Source organism: Pseudorasbora parva, chromosome 16, assembly GCF_024679245.1.
Source record: "Pseudorasbora parva isolate DD20220531a chromosome 16, ASM2467924v1, whole genome shotgun sequence".
In the NCBI taxonomy this organism is placed as follows: Eukaryota; Metazoa; Chordata; class Actinopteri; order Cypriniformes; family Gobionidae; genus Pseudorasbora; species Pseudorasbora parva.
Window position 1 is genome coordinate 38750542 of NC_090187.1, and position 25112 is coordinate 38775653.

The 25112-nt window shown below is 38.0% G+C and overlaps 2 protein-coding genes across 2 annotated transcripts in view; one reads left to right on the forward strand and one right to left on the reverse strand.

Annotated features, from left to right (window-relative positions):
* LOC137042968 (novel protein similar to elongation factor RNA polymerase II (ell)) overlaps positions 1-25112 on the reverse strand; it is a 50168-nt gene that overhangs the window by 14965 nt on the left and 10091 nt on the right. The window contains exons 3-4 of the mRNA XM_067418943.1: positions 8309-8433; positions 5097-5260 (exon numbers count right to left, since the gene is read on the reverse strand). Of these exons, the coding sequence (XP_067275044.1) occupies positions 5097-5260; positions 8309-8433 (289 nt within the window). The remainder of the gene's footprint in view (positions 1-5096; positions 5261-8308; positions 8434-25112) is intronic.
* The window catches only part of fkbp16 (FKBP prolyl isomerase 16), a 108508-nt gene that overhangs the window by 8799 nt on the left and 74597 nt on the right, over positions 1-25112 (forward strand). The window lies entirely within an intron of this gene.

Sequence of the window (25112 nt, forward strand, 5' to 3'; positions counted from 1 at the left end):
AACCTAATGTAGTTAGTTACATGACACTTACTTTTTAGGTAATGCTACAGTAAAACACTGCCGTTCACTTTCAGAAGCTGTAGGGACGATTTCTTCTCACAAAATGAATGTGAAACCTGTATGTTGGTTCGCATATCAAGTATTGCATAATTCAACGAGTTATCACAGCCTAAATGGAATATATTTTCTTTCTCTTAGTATCAATATAGTACAAGATGTCCAGCTGAATTATATGTGAAAATAAGTAAGGTCAAAAGTAATCTAAAAGTAGTCATCACATTACCCAAACGTGCAATAAATAATATTACTAACTATAAATTTCTACAAATGTAATTTGTTATCAGTAACAGACAATTCGTAAGCAATGCTTGTATTATTCCTTAATGCATTTTAACGTCTTCACAAGAGTTTAAAACAAGCTCAGAATCTGATAAGACTTTAAAAAAGTGACATAAAATGTCCTGAGAGATTATTGCTTAACCTGACTGCCTCCTCAGCACTGAAAATAAACCGAGAGCTCTGCAAATAGCGCAGAACTTCTGGGGCCGCTCAAATCCCAAAGCTCTCGTTACGCAAAACAAAACCGAGCCGCCCTGAGGTGAAATTAGACACACACATAACGGAGAAGGGGTGAGTGCCGGGGCCGTAACAAATGGCTGTATCACACATACAGTAGTGTAAACAGCAAGCGTTGAACCACTTTAGGAAATACAGCTTTAAGTAAACATCACGGCCCCCGTAGCACTCGTATGACCCACTCTCCGGATATGCACTGAATTTGGCGTGCACCGGGCTGGCCGTAGAGCGTGAAACACAGCTGACGGTAAACGTTGCTCTCTCCTGTGCAAATATCCAAGCTTTGGAAACGGATGCACCTAAAATAGAACCGTTTTTTTTCTGCTTTCCATCTTCCCACCAGTGTGCTAATTCACCTGCAGCCAGCAGGACACAGGAGTGCTAATAGATATCAAGCATGCCTAATCTTATTAGAAGTTTAAGCTGTACTTTGAAGGTTGCTATAGGACAAAGTGAAGCATAAGCTGTTCATACAGTGACTGCTATGCTCCTGTGCACGTCCAGTTTTATATAACGTTCATGGGCTCATTTATACTGATTTTAGGCTTTATTATTGCTGAAACACACGATGCTGTTGTCTTGCGAGTTAAATCTGAATGGACTGGTTTCAATCAAATAACTGTCATTTTAAGCAATCTTTACATTATCTTAAAGGTGAAAGTTAATTTAAAAATGTACTGTTATCATTTATTCACCCTTCACATTATTATATAATATAATATAATATAATATAGTATATATATATATATATATATATATATATATATATATATGCATACATATATACACAAGTAGCGCACATAGTTTCGGAGCAACAAGAGGTTGAGAAAATTATGACAGAATATAATTTTTGGGGTCAAATATCTCTTTAAAGTTTCATTCCTGTAGCATTCGGGCCAGTATTTTGCCCCAAAGTATCTTAAAAGCATTGTACAAGCAGTCTTTATGACTTGCATTTGTGAAAAAAAGACAGAGAACCAGATCAGTTATATCACTGAAAAGATCATTTTGAAATATCACTGAATAATCATTCTTGAAAACTGAAATGTAACAATTTTTGATCTCTCATACAAAACTATTATATAAGACTCTAAATATAGCAGATAAGTCACAAAAGCACCTTTGCTTTTGCACCGATGATAGCCTACGTTTATGTATTTCTGTAATTTTCAACCACATTTATTTCAACACCATGGGGGAAAAAATAACCAGTACATTATTTATAAGCTCCATAGTCATGCAGGTTTGGAATGACATAAGAGTGAGCAAACCATGACAGAATCTTTATTTTAGTTTGCCTCAACAACAGGAGCCAGTCAGTCAGCCATAAACAGAATGGCTTTATTTAAAAATAAAAAAGTAAAACTTGATTTTACAGTGTCCTTTTTGTTACATGTAGTTACTATAGTAATACCTATAAATTATTAATAATTACATGCAAATATCCCAACACCAAGCCCTAACCCTATAGTAAGTACATGTAGTTAAATAAATTACTCTGTACTTAAATGTATAATTACCCCGTAACAAGGACACCTTAAAATAAAGTTTTTTTCAAAGTTCTGTTATTGCATTTATTTCATAATACTTAAAAGAGCTGTCTTCATATCTCAACAGTTGTATTAACTACATCATGTATTGCAATAACCGCGGAGCTATGAGAACAATGACTCTATTTAGGAGGAATGTTTCACTGTTACAGAGTCCAACATGCTGACAATCAAGAGAGAGAGAAAAAAACCAACACAAAGTACTGAATTCTTCTTGACGCCTAAACATGTTGTGCATTGCAAAAAGAGCTGAATTAAACATTTTCTGTCTGCAAAAGCATTCAAAATAATGTTACCGTGTTTTTTGGGGGGTAATACTGTATGAACTGTAGACAGATGTCATAACTCCAACATCAAACGTTTAATCAAATCTAGCCTTACAAGCAATCTCATCAAATCAAATTCCAAAATCAAATTGTTTTACCTCACAAAGCCCAGTAATCACTTGTTTAATCATGTCTACATGCTCAAATATGCCACAAAAGTAAAACATAGATAAAGGTGCGTATAGTAAATACTACAGTGTATATGGCTAGTCTATAAAAAAAATTGTGTATTCACACGACCAGTGGTCGGCCGATATATTGCCATGGCAGATATCATCGACTGATATTTGAATTTTTTTTTAAAGGAAGCCTATTATGCCTCTTTTTACTAGATGTAATAAAAGTCCCAGCTGTCCCCAGAATCTGCCTGTGAAGTTTTAGCTCAAAATATCCCACAGATCATTTAATATACTATTTTTGAGTGAAAGGAAAAAACATGCTGTTTTCATGCATGTAGTATCTTTAAATGCAAATGAGCTGCTGCTCCACGCCCTGCTTTCCAGAAGAGGGCGGAACCTTTACAGCTCATGCCTTGAGTACTCGGAGCCATATCACTCTAAGTGCAGTCTGAGCACACACACTCGAGGCACGCACACAGAAAGCTGGATGTCAGACGGAGCGTCCAGTGAGTATTAAATTAAGTTCTCTTTCACATCTTATTGAGCTTAAACTGTCAAAAACAGTTCACATAAACCCAGTCAGTTATATCTGTGAGCGTAAACAGCAAGTAAAGAAATTGCATATGTATATTAGATCGGTGTATTAAAGTGAAAGCAGCATAATATACAGTACATACTTCTATATATGCTGTTAAAATGAATCAAACAACAAAAGACAAAGAGATAATCACTCGCTGCTTACTGAATAACATTAGTAGCTTTAATAAGAACACATTTCTTACTGCTGCTGTTAAATGCTCTGGCGAGGGGATAAACATGTAGGACGTGGGCGTGGTCTATGCTTATAGGGCGGAGTCCGACAGCAGTCGTGGGCGGGCTCTGTGCAATATGACGTCACAAATGCTAGAATCTGCAAACGCTTCTGCTTATGATTTAGGGGGATTCAAAAAAAGGTGGAGTGGGTGGATTTTACATTATAGCGTGGTTGTATACACACTGCCGACACACTTTTATGTTCATCAAAGTAAATTTTGTATAAAAGGTCCCCTTTAAATATTGCCATCGGCTGATACTGATACTGTTTGGTCGATAGACTTTTATTTTGACAGTGCTGAGAACGATTTGAAATCCTGCTCTTTAAGATACTGGCCATAAAAATAAAAAAAATCCATATCGGTTTACCACTAACGACAACTGTACTCGTCCTGATGGCTAAATGAATGAGAACCAACATCATCAAACAGTAAGTAGATACTAAATGTTTGATGATGCTCTTCTGAACGGCTCATACCAGCATGCAAATCAGAGAGACCGTTATACCTCTGCTCTTTATAATTAAACATCCACTGAAATACCTGCCATACATTTGAAAGTCTGCCAATTTATGAGAACTACGATGGCAAAGCAGTATTTAGAAGATACACTAAGTGTACCATTACTTTACCACAGAAATATAGCGTGCCACCGCAAGAGGTTTCTGCGCTCAACTACAGAGATGGGAAAAAAGTTGGAGGCCGTTTTATTTTCGTTTCAGCCAAACAAATGTATCTGCCAGGCACTAAATTGTGCACGGACATGGCTCCGTTTCTACCACCATATGCATTTGGAGCTGGTTAAAAATATGCATGGCGACAGTATTACTTTTTGTCGAGGTGAAATAAAAAGCCAAAGCAAATACTATAAACTCAGTTGCAATATGAATGTGACCCAAACACACCCATTATATGAAATCTGAATGGTGCAACATCAAATCATCCCACTATGGTCCTCCTCTAATGTCCGTCCCTAAATTATATCCTTAGCAATCAGAGCAGCCCAAATGTGTTTACATTACAAGGCAAATTGAGACACACACACACAAAAAAAAAAGGACTCTGCAGGGCTTTGTCTGTAAGGGCACTATTTGCTTTACATGGTGAAAGCGATTCAGGGCTTTTAATTGCCTTGAATCAAACAGACTTTATTTTCTCCAACCACTGAAGTGCTTTTTTTCACTCCACCACACATCCACCTTTTTTAGACACGAGAGGCCAGAACGACGCGTGTCCTTCTCTCTAGTCGTCGCTTGGGGAATTGCAGACTTTGCTTCAGAGAGAGACCCTATGTATAATTCAGTATTTCTGCAGATGAAAACCTAATTGATCCCCAGCCATGGTAATTAAAATCCTGGGCTAAACTTCATCCACCCAGCATGAGACTTGTTAGCGCATACTTCTGGCAGTCTCAATCAGATTAATGGAACAGGTCTGTGGCTGTGCCTGTGTCATCTGCAGATAAATGCTTGAGAAAGAGGTACTGGGGGAGGGAAACGCATCCTACATGGCTCGACTGATACACAACCATCCCTTGATCAAAAACATTCTGGTTTATCAACCATATGTACATAATTAACGCTACTACTAGGGTAGGATTACTTGCTTTTGTACTAAATAAATGTGTTTTTTGATATGAGACGTTTTAATGAGTGAAGATTATGTCTGCATGTGGAGTGGTCCTTTGTCTGTGTGTATGAGCTGGATTCTTACTTGGACGTGTGGATCCAGGTTTGATCTCAATGGCTGAGCGACTCCAGATGTCCTTTTCCACTTGAGACATGCGCTCACGGGTCATCTGGTAGGAATCGTCGGTGGCACACACCGTGATTTTGTCCTGAATACTGCCCTGACCTTCCAGATGCTCCCTGCCATCTCTTAAAGGAAATACACAGTGAGGTAAATTATCAAGCTGGAAAATATACATTTATTGAAATGCAAGGGAAATGCTTGTTTGAGAAAAAAATATACATAAATAATACATGTATTTATTTATTAAACCTTATTTAAATCTTAATTTTTGAATGCATAATTTTAAAAATAAATAAATTATATATATATTAAAATAGTGTACTAAATATGTACACATTATATTATAAATATTATTATGCAAGTAGTTTCACGATTAATCGCATCCAAAATAAAAGTTTGTTTACCCAACATATTTATATAATAATAAATAATATAGGTATTTAAGAAATATTTGAGAAAAAACTTAGTGGAGTATGGAGTATAATGTTATGCCTGATCAGTGTGCATATATATATATGCACACTGATCAGGCATAACATTATGACCACTGACAGTTGTCAATAACAATGATTATCTCTTTATCACGGCACCAGTTAGTGGGTGGGATATATTAGACAGTAAGTGAACATTTTGTCCTAAAAGGTGTTTGTTTGTGTGAAAAAGTTAATCACCGATTTCACCGATATTTTCTTAAAAGCTCAGAGCATCAACTGCTATGTAAAGACTGGCATGTTTAATTACTCACTCTGCTTATTTAAGTGTTGCAGCTGCTCCCTCTGTCCACAAAGCAGCCGGAAAGTCGGTGACTAATTTATGACTAATGGCCTTAACTGGTTTTTGTGGAATTGCTTTGCATCCTCTTTCCCACAAACCTATGTAATGCTATTCTTCAGCGGGACAAGTGGAGTATTGTGAGACTACAAGTCTCCTTTGAGCTGCAGAGCGAACAGATCAGTGCCACCCCGATCAAGAGGCAGCAACTTCACAACCGACCGTGACGCTAAATACTGTAATAGAACTTGAGTTCAAAGGTCCCAGTAAATGTTGATCCTAACAAACAACCACCTACACTCAAAGCTCATATTTATTCAAGACAAACAATAACTAATGGCAGTAATAGGACTATACATTACTACTTTTATTATTGCATTAAGTAATTAAGAAGAGTTTTATGTTGTAAAAGCATTAACAATTTTGTGATTATTAGTGAATAATGACTCACATTTAATTTGTTTCCCACCAGTCCTATTGTATTTTTATATTATTATGAATTGATTTTCCAATAATATAATCATTAATTATGGCGTTTTTTTTTCCTTCTCTTTTTTGAGCTTGACAGTTCCAGGTCCATGTAATCCACTGAGAAAATAACAGCAAATATGTTTTTTTTTTTTTTTATGGCAGCAGCTATTTGCTATTAGAAGTGTAAATAGCAAATAGATTTTATTTACACTTAGTCAAAATAACATATCTTACAGATAGATCATATTTACACTAAGAGACAATAGCTGTAGATGCAACTTATAATTTATTTTGACAGATACATACTATTTGCAGCCCAGTATTGTTGTACATTAACAGGATGCAATAATAACAATGTCAATTATTATATTTATTAAAATTATTAAATGGATGCTGCCTTTAATGGGACCAATGAGTCCTTTTATTATTAAACATTTTGTTACACACTTTTAGAAAATTTTCTTAATTTATTACTGAAAGTAAATGCCTTTCCAATGTAATAAGTAATGGAAAAAGGGAGAAGAGCAAGCTCTGCAAAAGGCGGATTTGAACCCGGGTCAATCGCATCAAAACCTAGATCCTTATGCCTTACACTTTACTGACTTCACCACTAAAGATGTTGAAATATCTGCATTTTTTTATCTTGTTTGACCCAACCAGGCATTGTTAGGCAGAGAATAGCACTTGCCAACAAGGCACGCTATTTGCACTTGGTGGAAATAAACAATAAATAGTAAAAAGATAAGACAATAAAAACATTATTAACATAAGTGAACCTCAAGTAACACACGTATATATATATATATATATATATATATATATATATATATATATATATATATATATATATATATATATATATATATATATATATATGTGTGTGTTACTTGAGGTTCACTTATGTTAATAATGTTGTTTTTTTTGCACACACAAAAAAACAAAAAATAACAAATGAATATGTTGAAAAGTATTTTTTTTAATCTTCATTCTGACCCTCTGTCTGACATTATCAGTTTTTAAGGGGAGACCCGCAAAGGTTTGTCAGCAAATGGCCACTGCTATGATTGGCTGATGTCACTGCACAGGAAACCACCTCCCACTCGCTATTGCATGCATAATTAAGTGTTTTAAAAACATCAATATAAACCGGTCATTTACAGACAAAACATTATGAAATAGTTTATCTTTCAACAAAAGTTTCTTTGCAAACTCTTCATTACACTGTGCCTCGTTAACCAAATAAAACGCTGCGAAAAAACATATAATACTCTGACGCGATACAAGACGGCATTAAAATAAACAATACACTTTTTTTTCCATCTTTTACTTTTTAAAGAGACACAAATCATAGCTGTTAAAATCATATTAGATACATTTGAGCGTGATGAAAGTTGTTATAATGCTACTCTGTGCGTTCGCTCTGCGGTTACTATGAGACAATGATTAGTTTGTCGATGAATGTATCCAAACAGTCCTCTCACCTGTCTAATAAATCACATAATATATTAAAGTATCTTTGGTGTTTCCATGGTTTCTACAAAATAAAACTGGAAATCGAGGGTAATGATGTCATTGATAGGCGACACACGGACACAATCCGTGTCCTGGTTAAAATAGCTCTGGATTTAAATATTCTTGGAAACATTTGGGATAAATGTAAGTACACCAGTCAACAGAATATAACAGTGGTTTAGTGTTTTTGAGATATTTTAATCAAAAAATCTTATATATTGTGGCTATAATGTTTTAATGGCAAAAAGACCACTAATATGTCAAGATCAATGGAAATTTTATATCTCATGTCATTACCTCTTTTAATGATATTATATTACATTATATAACATGATATGTGATATGATATTATATTTGTTTGAACCACTGTTTGAGAAGTTTTTCCCCTTATTTGATTCATTTTTGCATCAGTGTCTTACCCAGAAACATACTGGTGAATACAGTCAAAGCTGGCCTGAGGTTTGTCTTTACTGTCACTGGACAGATAGAAGGAGAATACACGGAAAGCATCAGGAGAATCCGAGGAAGCAGGAATCTTGATATACTGTTGGAAAAGAAAAACAAAGATATTTCAGACCCGTGTCAATTAAATTGAATTCAATTCTAAATACACATACAATCATGCTCACTATAAATACATGCACACAACAGTGTAATTATGAGAGCTGGATGTTTGTTTATACCCTTATGCTTCAGAATGGCTATTTTAACCATTAAATGGCTATTTTAAGCAATGGAAAGACTCTTGTGTAAAATGCAAAACAGATGATGCCAAGAAGATTTAACTTTCATAATACAGAACATAAAAATTACACACAGGCTTTTGTTTTTGCTCCAGTTTACCGACGGCATTTACTTAGACAAAGCTTTTTTTGGAAAAACATCTTTCATTCAATAAACTAGTTAAATGAGCGAAACCTACCCTCCTACGAAACACAGTATTCAGTGTTGCATGTACTCATTAAGCAATTAAGTTGTTACAGTACTGTCATAGAAAAGGCACTTGCTGTACCAAAACCTTTCAGGGCGGGATGATCTGTTGCCTATTTTTGAAGCAAAAGACTCATATTTGCTAATTATATGAGCTTAATGTGGGTTTGCAACAAGCACCCTATTGCACAACACACATAGGCATATAAAGTTACAGGCCTCTTGTTGTAAAAATTTCTATATTTGGTTAACACATTTTGCCTTTAATAAACATTGGGATTTCTGTGATGTACAGATTTTGTCATACTTACTGGAATGTCTTGTATTAGTCCTAAAAGCCTTTAAATGGGCTTGGAAATAAAAAAAATCCACCATATGCCAACAATTTCCAGCAAAAGGTGTTAATGAATTTATAGTAGGGGTGCACCGAAATGAAATTCTTGGCCGAAGCCGAAACCGAATAATAATGAATTGCTTGGCCGAAGGCCGAATACCGAACACGGTGTTTCGCATTTTTTCCATTTATTTGGCTATTTTTTTACCATTACAAAAATTTTTGCTTTTTACTATTTTGTGTTGCTTTTCAGAGAAATAAATCAAATAAAAAAATACAATTTCAAAATATTTATTTAACACTGAACTTTTTTTAACATTCCAGCAGATATTATACAAACTAAGCACACCATAACTTAAAATAAATAATTAGTAAAATAAAAAATATATTTTTATTTGGCCATCTTTGAAGCCCCCCTTCTTGAATAGCCTATGTTAGGCCTATAACTGACTGCTGAAAGAATGTAACTCTGTATGTCTACAACAACAAATGTGCATTGAATAGTGCAAAAAATTTGGATGAACCCACAACAAATAAATAACTGTCCTAGACATAAGCCTACTTGTTCAGGAAAAGTGGCCGGTTCTTCTTTATGAAAAGTAGCTTCTCTGCTTTCTTACATGAAAGTCAGTTCCTCTTCTCATCGATGACATGAGATGCAGCACTAAACAGTGCTTCCACACAGCTGACATGTTTGCTGCATAAAGCGCGCGCCTCTCACTCTACGTGGGTTACTATTTGATCGCGTCATTAAAAACGTCATTGTTCGGCAAAAATTATTCGGCCTTTTTACTTATTCGGCCGAATGCCGAAAGTGCTATTTTTGGCTATTTTCGGCCGAATAATTTCGGTTGCCGAACATTCGGTGCATCTCTAATTTATAGCCATCATGGAGTTACATAACTATAGAGTTTACAGCAGTTTATTTGAAATGAAAAACAAAAACGGTTATTTTTGAACAGTATTTGGAAAAATAAAAGTATAACAACTATTTCTGACAACATGTTGCTAAAAATAAAATTTATCATTTTTGGGCAAGTGAAAAACTGCCACAGCAAATATAAGCATGTACAAAAAAAACAAAAAACAGATAGCGGTTAAACTAGTACTATAGTCCAAATTGAGGGCCCTATCATACACTCGCGATGCAAGTATCTTTCACTAGTTTCAGCCCGACGCAGTTATCATTTTCATGTCCAGCGCCATATTGTTTAAAGCAAATCGGCCATGGGCATTCTGATCTGAAAACATACATCTTTTCACTAATATTAAAAATAAAAGGATTTCTCGCTGGAGAATTGTTCAGTCTTTCGCTCACAAATTCCTCCATGTAAATAGCGAATCCGCTGTGCTGCAAGCGCAACTGGCTTAAAGGGAATTGGAGATGAGACTCTGATTGGTTTATGGCATGTTACGCCCAAAACACACCCATGACTCATTAAGGGACATGTACAATCCTTTTGGACCATTTAGGTCGGGTAGAATTTGAAATCTCTGAACCAGTTTGTTCACTGGCTTCCATTGCTGTATTTTCCACCAACTGGCAACCCAGGGATCCCAATACTATTGGGTAAATTGGCAGTGGGTGGGATCAAAAAGACCAAAACAGAAAGAGACTTTCAGAAAACGGAACACACATTTCAACGTGGAATAACGGGCTGTAGCCCTGTTGTTCTTAGAAACTTAGCATGTTTTTCCTACATCTCTGCAAACATTTTATGGCATTTTTATGCTTTGGTACATTGACAGTCCAAAAATGATAGAGCACCTTTAATGAGGGACAGTTTTTCATATGTTCATTTTTTTGTAATATTTGTGATTCCCATGGGTTTTTCTGGAGACATGGCTAAGCAACTGAGCCAAAGAAACCTTTTTTTAACAGTGTGCGATTTGCTCAGCTTTAATAATGTGCAGAAAGACCTGCAGAAGCAACAGAGCACAAATGAGCTTCAAGAAAGTTAAACTACTCAAACTATTGTCTATTTATCTATGCAGCATTATTAATTATAATTAGAGAAATGTATTTTCTTTCATAGTTGTCAACATTAAGCTATAACCGCTTCAGTGCTATAAAACTTCAATGATATGTTCTGACTTAATCATGCCAGATCGACTGCAGCTCAGAGTTTGTGTTCTGAGGCAACGCAAGGGTCACGACTCAGTAACTGAGTCAGTTACATAATACTCGCAGTCATCTGAGGGCGATCAAAACAAACGCAGCCCAGAACAAGTAACATCGACAGCGTGACCTCACTACCTGTTCAAAGTCTTGTGAAAAGGAAATCAATAAGATTCTGGCCAACTCTACAAGCACGAAGCCAAAGAAGCAAACACATGGTGAGGGAACGCTTTGAACGCCACACTGAGCGAAAGCCGACCGTTCAATCGACCTCGCGGCACTCTCAACTCTCCTTCATCCGTCGGCTTCTATAAAATATAACCTGAGATTTTAGGCAGGCTATTTCTGATATTAAAAGACAAGCCATATTCTTCAGGGAGGCCTAGAAACCTACTTTCACTAATACAGAAAGGCAATTCAAAATACAAACTCATTAAGCAACAGGTATTGCGGTGTCATTAAAAACAGCTTTTCCTTTCAAACAGCCTCCAGCAGAAAATGATGGATGTTTTAGTTGAGGCAGCGTCCTAGATTTGAGGGAAATGGATGGGTAGCGTCCGCATAATTTAAATACTTTTTTTTTTTTTTCGAGAGGCAGCAGTCTATCATTTGTGCTTGAACATGTCCAAAAGTAAGGTAGCAAATGGCAATGACTATGGACACAAAAAGTCACCTAACTCGTTAAAAATGGTTTTCAGGTGTGTCATTTTCCATAAATAAAATAGCAGGGAATAACAAGGCACCTTTAATTCCCACTGTCAAATGGAGCCACAGGGTATTTTTAAATATGCAGGGTTATGCTGTGCGAGCAAGCTTGGTTAAAGACTGGTTTAAAAAAATGCATCTATGTCCTAGGGCATGAAAGCTCTCGAAAAGCATAGTGCAACCTTTGTCCACAGAGAACGAACAATTTTCCCACCAGTGATCAAAACTCAATCAAAATGTTCCTCTTCAGCAAGAAATGGGACACAAACTAAATAAAACAACCAGAAAGCTAAAAGCAACTATGCATCTGAAATCGCATACTTCCCTACTATATAGTAGGAGAAAAACAGTATATGCTATTCACAGTACTCATAAAAGATTAGGCAAAAAGTACAGACGACCTACTACTTCAGGGATGATTCTGAAGTGTGCATACGATGGACACTTTACTATCCCACAAGGCCAGAGGAGACGATTTGTGAATGGCAGTGAAGCGACGTAACTGGCGCTGGTAGGTCACATGATAATGATAGCATGGCGAATGTAGTACATCTTGAGTGTATTCATGCTACACATACTCATACTATTTAGAACATACTTTTTTAGCATTCGTGAACTAATTACTTATTCAAAAAAAGTGACTACTCAAGAGAGTGTATGCGATTTTGGACACAGCCAAAATCTCTTTACCTGCTTTTGCCCAATTACTATACAGAAGCAAAATATAACAATTATAATGTGTAAATGTATAAAATAAATTTTTAAAAAAAATCCCTGCTCAATAAAATGCACCGTTTATAATCATACAGGTTCATTATCATTGTTCAAACATGCTTCATTTTAGAAAACACAAACACTAACCGCTTCATTTTTTAGAAAAAAAAAAGCGCTGGACTAATTTCAGCTGTGTTTAGTGAAGTGCATAAATACTCTAGCAAGCAATTTACCATCCTACATATCTAAAAACAGTACGGTCACCGCAGAAAAGGGTTTTGGCTGTCACAAATGCCCGGTCACGCAGTACAACTATAAGCACTGTCGGCAACATGGAGCCAATAAAAAGCTTCAGTCTCACAAACACACATTCAGCTCCACTACCCCCACAGAACGAACCCTGCCCCCATCATTATCTGTTAGTTTTCCGTGCGACAAAACAAGCACTCACAAGCAGTCACAACATACTAGCAAACAGTAGCCTGCCACGACGATGGACACTCATGGGGGTTGAGTCGGGGAATGACCCAGTTATGTCCTCGGCTTTAAAAAACAAGGCAGTACGGCATGATCAGACTAATGCATATTTTCTTGCAACAAACCATAAAAAGCATCATGGTCAGCCAACAGCTATAGTCCTGGGACTACAGCTGCTGGAAGCCACAGCCAAAAAAGGGTAGCCATCCTTGTCCAAATGCAACAAGTCACTGCAGAGGTCCCAGAAGTAGATCAATGGTGCAAAGGAATGAATAATCATTTGCGTTTCAAATGGCCACACCGATGAACAAAAGCTAGTCACCTCTGAGACATCAGCACAGCCATGGATTTACAGTCTTTACACCCGCCCTTTTCCCAAAGCATCACATCCCCCATCTCCTACCCTCCAGGAGACAAGCGCTTCCCCCAACCCCTGGTCCCCGTCTCCTCCACGTGGTACATTCACTTGTCGACCCCTGGCCCAACCACCATGCACACTACATATTCTGATTCTAATCAATGTCATGCAGGTCAGTCCATTCCAGGGACTACTCTCTTTTTCCATTCCCAGTTTCCTCCTCAATCTTCATAACCATATGTCATTTACCCCTTGGTTCCCAGCTCCTGTCTCAAGGGAGAATGTAGTTTTTTATGGTGGCAGCATCACACCAAGCCACTTATATCTGAGTAAAGTCCTGTTCACACCAATAACACTAACTATAACTATATTAGCGTCCACACCAGTGGACAATTGTTTTTTCTAAGCAGGCACTGCAGTTTTGTCGCTTTAAATGCTTGAGCTCTTTAAATTAGCAGCCATGTTTTTTTAATCATTAATCAGATGATTAAAAAAACATTCTGAATGTGATTCCAGTGAGATTCTTCTGTGTTCTTATCATTTTTTTGTATGGACTCACTATTCTCATATAATTATATTAAAACTAAGTAACTCTCCTTGGTGTGAATCACCCAAAAGTGAAAATGATCCCATCATTTATTCCCCCTTAATTCAAGCCATCATGTGTATATGACTTTCTTCTTTCAGCTAAACACAATCTGAGCTATCTTCCAAAATATCCTGTCTCTTCCAAGCTTTATAAAGGGAGTGAATGGTATCTTGGTTTTTGAAGCCCAAAAAAAGGCGACCATACATTATAAAAGTAACCCATACTCCAGGAGTTTAATAAAGGCCTTCTCACGTGATGTGACCCGTTTTTGTAATAAATGTCCCTATTCCTAACTTTATAAACTATATTATCACTGGCTTCCGGTAGGTCCGTACGCGAGTCCAGCGGACGAATGACCTCTGACTCGGCGTATGAGTAGCGTAAGCTTAGGTGAGAGTAGACACCTCAAGCTCCTCCGACATTTCTCTTTAAAAATTCTCGTTTTAAGGTAGGGACACACCAAACCAACACCACAGAACTAGCGCTGATGAATGACGACTGTGTTGTCAAAACACAGAGAATTACAGCCGACTGTCAGCTAGCATGCGTTCTGCGCCTGCGTGTAAATGAAACATCGGTCTATTTCTGCAGATATTTATTTTCGTAATTCAAAAAGGGAAACCGATGCTGCAGGCTGCAGATACACAAACCGCAAAACAAAGCACGCTTAACATTTTGAATACTTTCTAATTAATACTATACTTATATTAAAATATTCAGCCAGGATCACTCGGTAAGATGACGTAACATTAGAACAGCCTTCTATCGGTCCCGTTTTGACTTCTTTGGTGGCTGTTTTGCTACTATTCTCATGCACTAACTCACTGATTCACTAATCTGAACAGCCAATCATAGTTCGCTCTCTGACCGATGGCCCGACGCCGATTCTACATGTTGAACTGGCCTATACAACCCAGACGGTGTCTGACTGGAGCCAACAGTGTGTGGAACACACCGGAAAAAAAGAAGTCGTCGATCGTCGAAGATAAGATGTTTAGTGTTTATAAAGTTATAAATATGGATATTTTTCTTATAAAAATGCATTGTTTCACTTCTTAAGGCCTTTATTAACCCCCTGGAGCCTTAGGAATTACTTTTATGATGGCTGGATGCACTTTTTGGGCTTCAAAATCTAGGGTACCCTACACTCCTATTATAAAGATCGGAAGAGGCAGGACCTTTTTTTAATATAACTCCGATTGTGTTTGGCTGAAAGAATGTGATATACACCTAGGATGGCTTGAGTGTGAATAAATGATTGGCTAATTTTCATTTTTGGGTGAACTAACCCTTTAACGGCTATAAGCAAGAGATGCCTATAAAAGTACAGTTTCCACATTTATCCACATCCCAATCCAAGATGCAAAGGTGTCTGAGAAATCCAAAATTCATTATCTGTGTTTCGAGTTGACTGTTAATGCATTTGCCTTTCACTCCTTTTTGTGTTTATTCCTCCAGCGGGAGCCAACGCCCAGCTCGGCAGGTGAGATTTTATCAGCTTTTAGATCAGTACATTAGGTAGTACATCAGAAAGGTTACAATGCAAATACACACTGCTTCGAGGGTTGTTACTGAAACGTTATCTCTCTTACTAAGCTCTGTGCATTTGTGATGATTGAGATTCAAGCCCTTTGTGTCATGCACCTTGTTTTTTCACAGCAAGTCTCATTTACGAGCCACAAATGCATTTGTGCACAAAACGTGTTTGCAAATGTTATAGTGCAGACATCAATTTAATTTAACATTTAACAAATATAGCCGCTTAAATTTAGGATTACAATTAGAAGAATCCCAAACCACATACAGCTCTGGAAAGAATTAAGAGACCACTTAACATTGAGAAATCAATGTTAAGTGACGAAATAATTAAATAAATTCTATAGTATTAAAAATGTAAGTCATCACAAAGTTATAATGTACAGCATTAAAACTTTCATTTTGAGATTTATAAAAGATTACATTTAACAGTGTAATTAGATTAGTATTTTCAAAGACTAACTTTAGGTGAGTGTTTAATGACAGTAAAAGTATGTAAAATTCAGCTTTAATAATGGATATACACTATGTAAAAGTTTGGAAGATTTTTTTAAATGTTTTTGATATTTATGCTCCCCAAAGACTGAATTTATTTGATCAAGAATACAGTAAAACATTGTTAAATACAGTAAATTGTTAAATACAGTTAAAACAATATTGTAAAATATGATAACTAAACTTTATAAATAACTGTTTCTATTCTATTTCAAATGTAATTTATCCCAATGTCAGATTATCCTTCAGAAATCATTCTAATGCTAATTTTCTGCCTCTAGAAACACTTATTATTATCGATGTTGAAATTGTTTGTTCTGTTTAATATTATCTGCAAAATCTACAGAGATTATAATACAATCTCTATCTTTTTATTATACGAAGTACTCAATTATTAGTGAATGAAACCTAGTTTTCTTACAGTGAGTCACCAATTCAGTAAAGTCACTATGCCAAGCAAAAGTATTGCAAGTTAAACGTTTTCCACCGTCAATAGCATTAACACATACACAATACGTGGGCTTCATCTACGTCATAACAGCCACAAGGGAGCAGAGCACAACAGAAAGCCTTCGTCTGCGGCCCATCTTCAGCCACACGATGCCATGTGTGTTTGGAGATGTCAAATACTTTCAGTCGGCTATAAGGTGTGAACTGGGCTGGAACAGAATGACTTAGTGGGGGCCAAGGCCAGTGGCGACGAGACAAAGGCTGTGCTTTGTAGCAACCATGGAAAAAAACAACTCTGCCTCTTTCTAAGAACATTATAATGTTTTTATGAGGTGGTGAGACGCACTGCCCCCCAGATTTAAAGTACTCAAACTTTCTCTGCTCATGAGATTTTATGACTTTAAAAGATTGTGTTTTGTTCCTACGAAGCGCACATCTGTTTGGAAAGAAGAGAAGCTGGCGTGTTGTTTCAGGTGCTGTTTTCTTTTCTCTTTCTTAAGGCATATTGGGTCAGTGTAAGAAAGAGACGAAACAGAACATCTCATCCTCTCAGGTCAGGGCCTGAAACTAACAGCCACCTAGTAAACAAATTAGTGCTGCCAGCCGAATCATTGTTTAAAGTCAGCATGATAGAAGCCACAATAGTATTTTCTTTCCTATTGCAATATGTATCAGAGTGAAACTGCTTCTTGAAGAAGAAAAAAATGTAAGGTGGGACTTGATTTTGGGCATTGGGAATTGACTGGATGGTTGTGATTTGCTATTGCTGTGATAGCAGGTTGCCCCGCCCTCACACCAGTAAACACAGATTTGCCATGACATTATTGGGTTTTAGTACAAATGTGTTAGTCTTACTCTTATATATAAGCTAGTGTGAACCAAAACAAAGAAAATATTCACATTCATAAGATATAGGGGTTCAAAATGTAAGTTCTCTGACTTCCACCAATATGGATCAATGATTTTGATCACATCACTCTGCAATTCAGCTAGCCTGACAAGCCAGACCCACATCAAGATGTTTGGTCACCATTGACAGCTCAATCCGAGGGGCGGGATAAACGGTTGTCTTTCAAACTCCCTCTGCACACGATAGGATAGCGCTAAAACCAACCAGAGCAACGAATGTGAAGCGGAGCTCGTTGATAGATTAAACATTCGCTGTATCCGGTCGGCAAAACTCCCAACATATTCCCTTTTTAAGAATGACTTCAGTGCCGTTCTTTGTTCTTTTCTCAGAGAAAAGCTCAACTCCAAGTCTTCCAGAGTCGCGGTCAAAGCTGATTCGAAAGACCGCCGTTCGCCAGTTTCTGTGTTTACTAGAAGCACGCAAACGCAACTCGGCCGTCGTCATTATGGCCCACCCACCGACTCTATACACGATGTGATTGGCCCGACAAGAGTTTGGCGTTTACAGCTCAGAAGGGTATTGAGAGTTGCTAAACGACACTCGCGGGCAGATTAGATTTGCTGCCGCTAGGGTGCGTCTAGATTTCTAGGCTTACAATTCAGCATCTCTGCCCACACAAAAAAACAGAATCTGAAGCGTCCCGCCCTCTACACTATAAAAAGATGTTGAAGCTGTGACTAAAACCAGTCACTTGTTAACACATTTATTATCTTCAACATGGTAAATGGCACATAGTGCACTATATATGGGATAGGGAATGATTAAGACGTTTGAGACAGTGTAAATATGCTTTCCAATGGGGCGAATGAAATCTGGTTTTATGTCAGGCCCCATTTACACGTACATGGTAATTTAAAAAAACTGAGAAATTTCCCTTCGTTTACACGCAAACGGAGAATTCGCCTCTGAAAACCAGTCTTTCTAAGAATTTCGGCCAGAGTGGAAATTTTGAAACTCTTTGTTTGCATGTTTGTATGTAAACGGAGACAAACGGGTGTTTAGGCAGCCAATGTCACAGTACGCACCAGAGCTCGCACCTACGTCAAAGGTGCGATCTATGTTTACCTGTGATCATGGGAGCGTTCAGAGTAGCAGTCGCATTTATGTTGGTGCAAACTTTACCCGTGTGTTTGCATTTGCAAATACAGCTGCTCTATTATATCGAGAAGCAGAGACGAATAAGTGCAGCAATTTTGCAACAGCTTCTCCCTCCAACACGAAGAACCTGTCGGAGTCCCCACCAGCGGCGCCGCTATATTCGGGATTCTGATTGGCTTACGTGGGCTTGAGCTTCTCGTTACACCGCCACCTACAGGTTTGGCATGCTCGTGATGCCATATATACATGGGTACGTTTAAATGAATACTTTTCTGAAAACTGGCGTGTGCAAAATGTTATTTTTGAAACCGGAGAGGTTGAAATGTTTGTTTACGAAAATAGCCGCTCACGTGTAAACGTAGCCTTAGTGTCACGCGAACCGCAGCAGCGCACAGAGTCTGTTCTGGTCAAAAGATACGATGGACATATGATCCGCTCTGTGCTGAGTCGGCTCACACCAGAACATATATCGAATTCTGACAAGTATTAAGAGGAGAAACGGTTAGAGGTTAGGAGGAAACTCTAAATTATTTGATATTAACTAAATGCAATTGGCTATTTAAAAAAAGGGGAGGAGCTGTTCGATAAGCCCCCTTCTCTGTTTCAGTGGAAATCCCGTAAACACATTGAGTTATACTGACATATATATATATATTTTTTAAATGATGTATAATTATTTATATTATATACCTGCAGAATGCGGTAAAAAAAACAAAAAAGAGTTGTCTATTTTGATTTCATGGTGTCTTTAACCATCTCTACAGTCAGAACAGAAAGAAACTTCCCAGCAGTCCAAAATCATGTAGCTTTTATCTCTGCAATTATAGTGCTAGCTATGATTCTTTGACTTTGACCAGTCACGTAATGAGGACCTTCTACTTTAAAGCTCAGTTGTCTTTGGCCTGGTTAAATTAGTTCCGCTGGTTCTGTCTACTCTACAGTCAGTCTTCACCGCGATCATCACCATTGTTCTCTTCACACAGAGTGCTCGTCTACGGCTCCTGTGAGACGCTCGTCTTTTGTTCCCGCCGCATGCGATGGCACAGAGTTTGGCCTATATTATTCATAAGCAGCAGGAACGTGTGGCCTGTTGCAAGGGGGTGGGGGAAGGGTGGGGTTTGGGGCATCCCTGCCCAGGACTGACAAACGGGACTACATGACCCCCTGATCCGAAACGGACAGAGCCACTCATCCGAAAGAAGAAAAACAAAAAACAAAAAGAGGGGTGGGTGAGAGGGGTGAAAGAAAGAAAAAACAGAGAGTGAGTGACGAGAAGAGAGAGAGAAGCAGACTGTGGATAATACAGAGCTTGAGATTACAGCGCTAATGATAATCCGCTACATAAGGGGCGATATGGAGGAATTATGGGAACTGTGAATTATGAACTGAGCAAATGTTCCACTCAGAGCCACTGTCACGTCGTCTGACAGTGTGAAGTGAAGTTTACACTAAAAGAATTAAAAAGTTACTGTTGGTACAGTCTGAAGTACTTAGACACATTAGGGTAAGTATTTAAAGCATTCACCCAAAACTTAAACTGTTCCTATAATTTACTGACTTTCTTCTTTCAGCCAAACACAATCGGGAGTTATATACGAAAAAAATATTATGGCTCTTCGAAGCTTTAAAATGGGAGTGAATATTGACTTTAAAGTCCAAAAAAAGCACATCCATCCATTATAAAAGTACTCCATACTCCATCGAGTTGAATAGGTTTCCGTCGAGTTCCGGTGGAAGAGTGACCTTTGACCCAACGCATGATGTAGGATGTAGGTGAGAGTAGATGCCGCTCGCAGTCCAAAATAAATTGGGCTGAAGAACAAACTCAAGCACCTCCGACGTTTCTCTTTAAAAATTATTGTTTTAGACTTCTGGTTCGTGAACGTAGATGTTTTCTGCAGATCTTCTGCACTTCCGCATTCGTCAATACATCATGCGTCAAGTCAGAGGTCACTCTTCCACCAGTGATTATATTTTATAAAGTTATAAATATCGATACGTTTCTTTCAAAAATTCATCGCTTCACTTCAGAAGGCTTTATTTTTCTTTTTTGAGGCTTCAAAATCTAGGGTACCATTCACTTCCATTATAAAACTTGGAAAAGTCAGGATATTTTTTAAAATAATTCTGATTGTGTTTGGCTGAAAGAAGAAAGTCATATACACTTAAAATGGCTTGGGATAATTTTCAGTTTTGGGTGAACTAACGCTTTATCACTTTTAATCCAAAAGAAACCTAGTGAGTATCATCCCAAAGATTTGCAGGCCCAATGTAAACAGATTATTTTGAGGAAGGGAGTTGCCCTGATTTGCACAAAACAGCAAAAAGAAGAGCAAGAGCTGAAATACACTAGCATTCAAGACTGCGTTTACTTTACCATATAAAAAAAACAAATTACAAATGAATATCTAATTTATTCCTGTGATGAAAAGCTACAGTTTCAGCATCATTACTCAAGTCTTCAGTGTCAAACGATCCTTCAGAAATCATTCTAATATGCTTTTCTTATTATCAATGTTGAAAACAGATGTGCTGCTTAATTTTGTGTAAACTGATACATTTTATTTTTTCTTTGATGAATAGAATTGAAAAAGAACTGGGTTTTCCTTTGATCAATTTTATGCATTATTGCTGAATAAAAGTAATCTTACGAAGCCAAACTCGGGTATGTAATATGAATATGCTTTGTGAAACATGGCAACTTTCCTTGCCCTTCTCTTTCACTTCTTTTTCTCCTTGCCGCTCTCTCACTGTTCGGGACAGTATGTGCACCTGACAATCCGTCGGCCAGATTTCGAACCAGTGGAATCTATCGTAGTGTCTCAAATGTGCTAAGAGATTTAAAACATGAAAGATTGAAGAGCTTCACTCTTGGCTCCAGAGATGAAATGACAATAGTGCTAACAAGTGGCATTTAAGAGGGGAGAAAGATACAGTAACAATGCATTCTACCCATTGGAAAACCTTGTCACGCTTCTCCAAATACATTCTCAACCCCACCATTTATGATATAAAAAACTAATATCCCATAAGTCACGTATTGTGAATGCAGTGCATGAACTCGCTTCTGTCTTTCACATTAAATCACTCTGTCACCATACCAGGCTGAAGTCCGTTACATTTAAATGGGGAGGAACCAGAGGGGGGTGGATGTCTGTTGATGCATGGGGGTTGGTTTAAGAATAAAGGGGGGTTGGCGATGAGAAGTTGTGGAGCTGAAGGAGGGGTGGTGGAGGGGGTTGTGGTGGCTGCCTCATCCCCTGAGGAACTGCCTCGGATGCCAAGCAAAATCTGTCTCTCCCCTCTCTAGCACCTGAGGGCTAATCTGTCAAGCTCGGTAAGCACTGGGCGACCTGACTCCATAACCATCCTTGTATGTGTGTGTGTGTGTGTTGATAATGGGGGAGGAGAGCACCCCACATACTGCTTTCATATGCACCCCATTCACAGAGCAGCCAGAAGCCATCCTCCACTCGCCTATCAGTTACTATAGTGACGAGTCTGCGCAAATTAAGTAGAGGCAGGTCTATGGGGGCGTCCACAGCCTCGCTGGCCTCTGAGATTACAATAGTGGAACAGTTCTCTACGCTTTGATTGGTTAATGTCGGCACATTTTGAAAATTCATACACAACGCCAGCTTTGAAAGGCTCAAGGCAGTCTTCACTCCGCATGTGTAGTATTTGTATTTGCTAGAGGACTGATGGGAAAATGCAGGGAGATCAGAAACTTTCAAAGAGCAATTAGCAATTTAGGTTAGCATAAAAAGGTCTGTAACAGACTGAATATTAAAGCGAATATGAAATTACAAGTCACTTCTTCAAATCTTAACAAACACAGGTCTTCAGAAGCAATGTTCTGCCTCAGAGTAAAAAATTAATTGGTAACTGAGAAAAATATCTTTTTTTTTTAGTTAACACATTAACAGAAAAATGAGGTCTGTTAACGTGTTAACTAACAAATGAACTAGACACTTAATACAGATTTTAATAATCCTTGTTAATGTTAGTTAATAAAAATACAACTGCTCATTTTTAGTTAAAGGTGGGGTAAGTGCTATCTGGTAACCATTGTTGGTATTTCAAATCACCTAAACAAACACGCCCCTACCCCCAAAAGGGTCTCGCCCCTATTTTGATAGCTCCGCCCCACACATACGTAACCCAGAGGCATCAACGGCTATGGCAGAATCTCTGTGTATCTAATCCAGGTCGAATATTCAATGAAAAAGTCATCCCTTCTATCACAAAAACACACCGCTCTTGTGAACAACTAGAAAGTACACGAGCCGACAGTCCAGCTAACGACATATTACAATTATGACAAGATTAGAGTTACAGCAATCACAAAAACACACACACAAACCGTTCTCATGAACAACTCGATAGTACACAAGCACGCAGTCCAGCTAACAACATATTACAATTTTGACTGGATAAGGGTTATAATAGATCATGAAAAGAGTAAGCAAACATATATTAGGAGTATAGTATCTTACTTGTCGGAGACATTGTGTGAGCTGATGCTTGAAGCACTCAGGGAGGAGATTTAGACGCTCTATATGGTGTGGAAATGAACGGGTCTTTATCATCGCTGAAGTGAGCCAAAATACGATCGCAAATAGACTAACAAGCAAACATGACACACAAGCAGAATATATTAGGCTAGTTCTCGGCTAATGTCCGTCATGTGTGACTCGTGTGTTTTGAATAATGACGTGCACAGAGCGAGAGCGAGCGCTCTTCTCACCATCATTAGTAGACACGCCCCTTACCTGCTGATTGGCTACAAGTTTGTTATTTCACTCGGCCTGTGTCCTTTTTCTAAAATGGTTTTGAAATAAGACTTACCCCACCTTTAATTTCAGCTCAGGTCTATTATATAATATTAACAGACACAATTAGCATTAACAATTTGAGCTACAGTAGCGAGTCTGTTGGGTTGGACCACACGGGCCAGCCTTCACTCACCACGTGCGTCAATGAGCCTTGGCCGCCCATGAACCTGTCACCAGTTAACCACTGTTCCTTCCTTTGAGGACTTTTGATAAATACTGAGCACTGCAGACCAGGAACACCCCACAAGAGCTGCAGTTTTGGAGATGCTCTAACCCAGTCGTCAACCCATCACAATTTGGTCCTTGTCAAACTCGCTCAAATCCTTGCGCTTGCCCATTTTTCCTGCTTCCATCAACTTTGAGGATTTTTTTTCCACTTGCTGCCTAATATATCCCACCCACTAACAGGTGCCGTGATGAAGAGATAATCAGTGTTATTCCCTTCACCTGTCGGTCATAATGTTATGCCTAATCGGTGTATATCATAATCATGACATTTAGTGCATGCATTTTATTAAACTGAAAGAACTAAAAAAGTTCCATTTGTGAAATTTGAGAACACAATTGGGAGGTTTAAGTCACAAGAGTTTCAATCGTGAGATATGTAGTTGCTAATACCGCTGTTAGATATTGTGAGGTTTAAGGCGCAATTAAAAGAAAAAATTCTGAAATTAAACTGATATATATAATGGCAATTATGGCATATAATGGCATTTTAAAATGGTAGGTCACAATTACCTTCTTTTTTATTTATTGTACCGGTACTTCTCTTTCAAGCTTGTCATAAAAAGGTCTTCATTCAGAGCTTCAGGACAGAAACTGGTCATAACAACTTGTTCCTGAAATGCAGAATGTTTTTAAGCCAATGTTTATTTACAAGACCGTTGCTCATTTCCTGAGCAGTTACACTATGGACTGCCGGATGGCCCTGACAGACAAGCTACACGAACAAAAACAAACCTGAAAGAGGCTTCCGTTTCTTGCTGCATTCACGTGACAGCTAGACGTGGCCATGCATGCGCTTCCAATAAGATTTAAACAACCCATGTGATGAAAAACTACTATAAGCTATTAGAAGCAATGCATCCTGCTGGGCCGAGCCAAAGCCTCCTGCTGCAGGCACGGAATCAATGGATCTACTCATGTGACTGAAAACTGACACATCCCATCCACATCAACGGCAACAGGACGCAGACATGCTTAAAGAAAAAAGAACATTTAAACCCAAGAAGACAATAATACAAGGATTTAAGCATCAAATAAAGAGCGAATTATGGATTCAAAGAAAGATGCTACACAGACAGCATTTGAGAGGTGCGGCCGGTTAATGGGTGATATACTCAGAGCCGCACTCTTTCAGAAGTCGGTCCAGACACGTCAGAACTGTGAGCGTGCCCTGTGTGTGTCCCTGCATGAAAGGCCTGAAATGTGTCTGTGATCTTCCCCTTGCGATTCTTGGCTTCGCTCAGCCATTTAAAAGCTGTGAGATGTACAGTACAAAATTTTTGGAAGAGTTTCACATACACACCACATGTTTTCCATAATTTATCTTCACAGGAAAGATACTTTTGAAACCAAAAATGCTTTACTTTAGATTCTTGGTATGCATAAAAATAAACAAATATTGAGCACTCAATGTGTTGCCAAATTTTTAACATTTTTACTAAATGTAC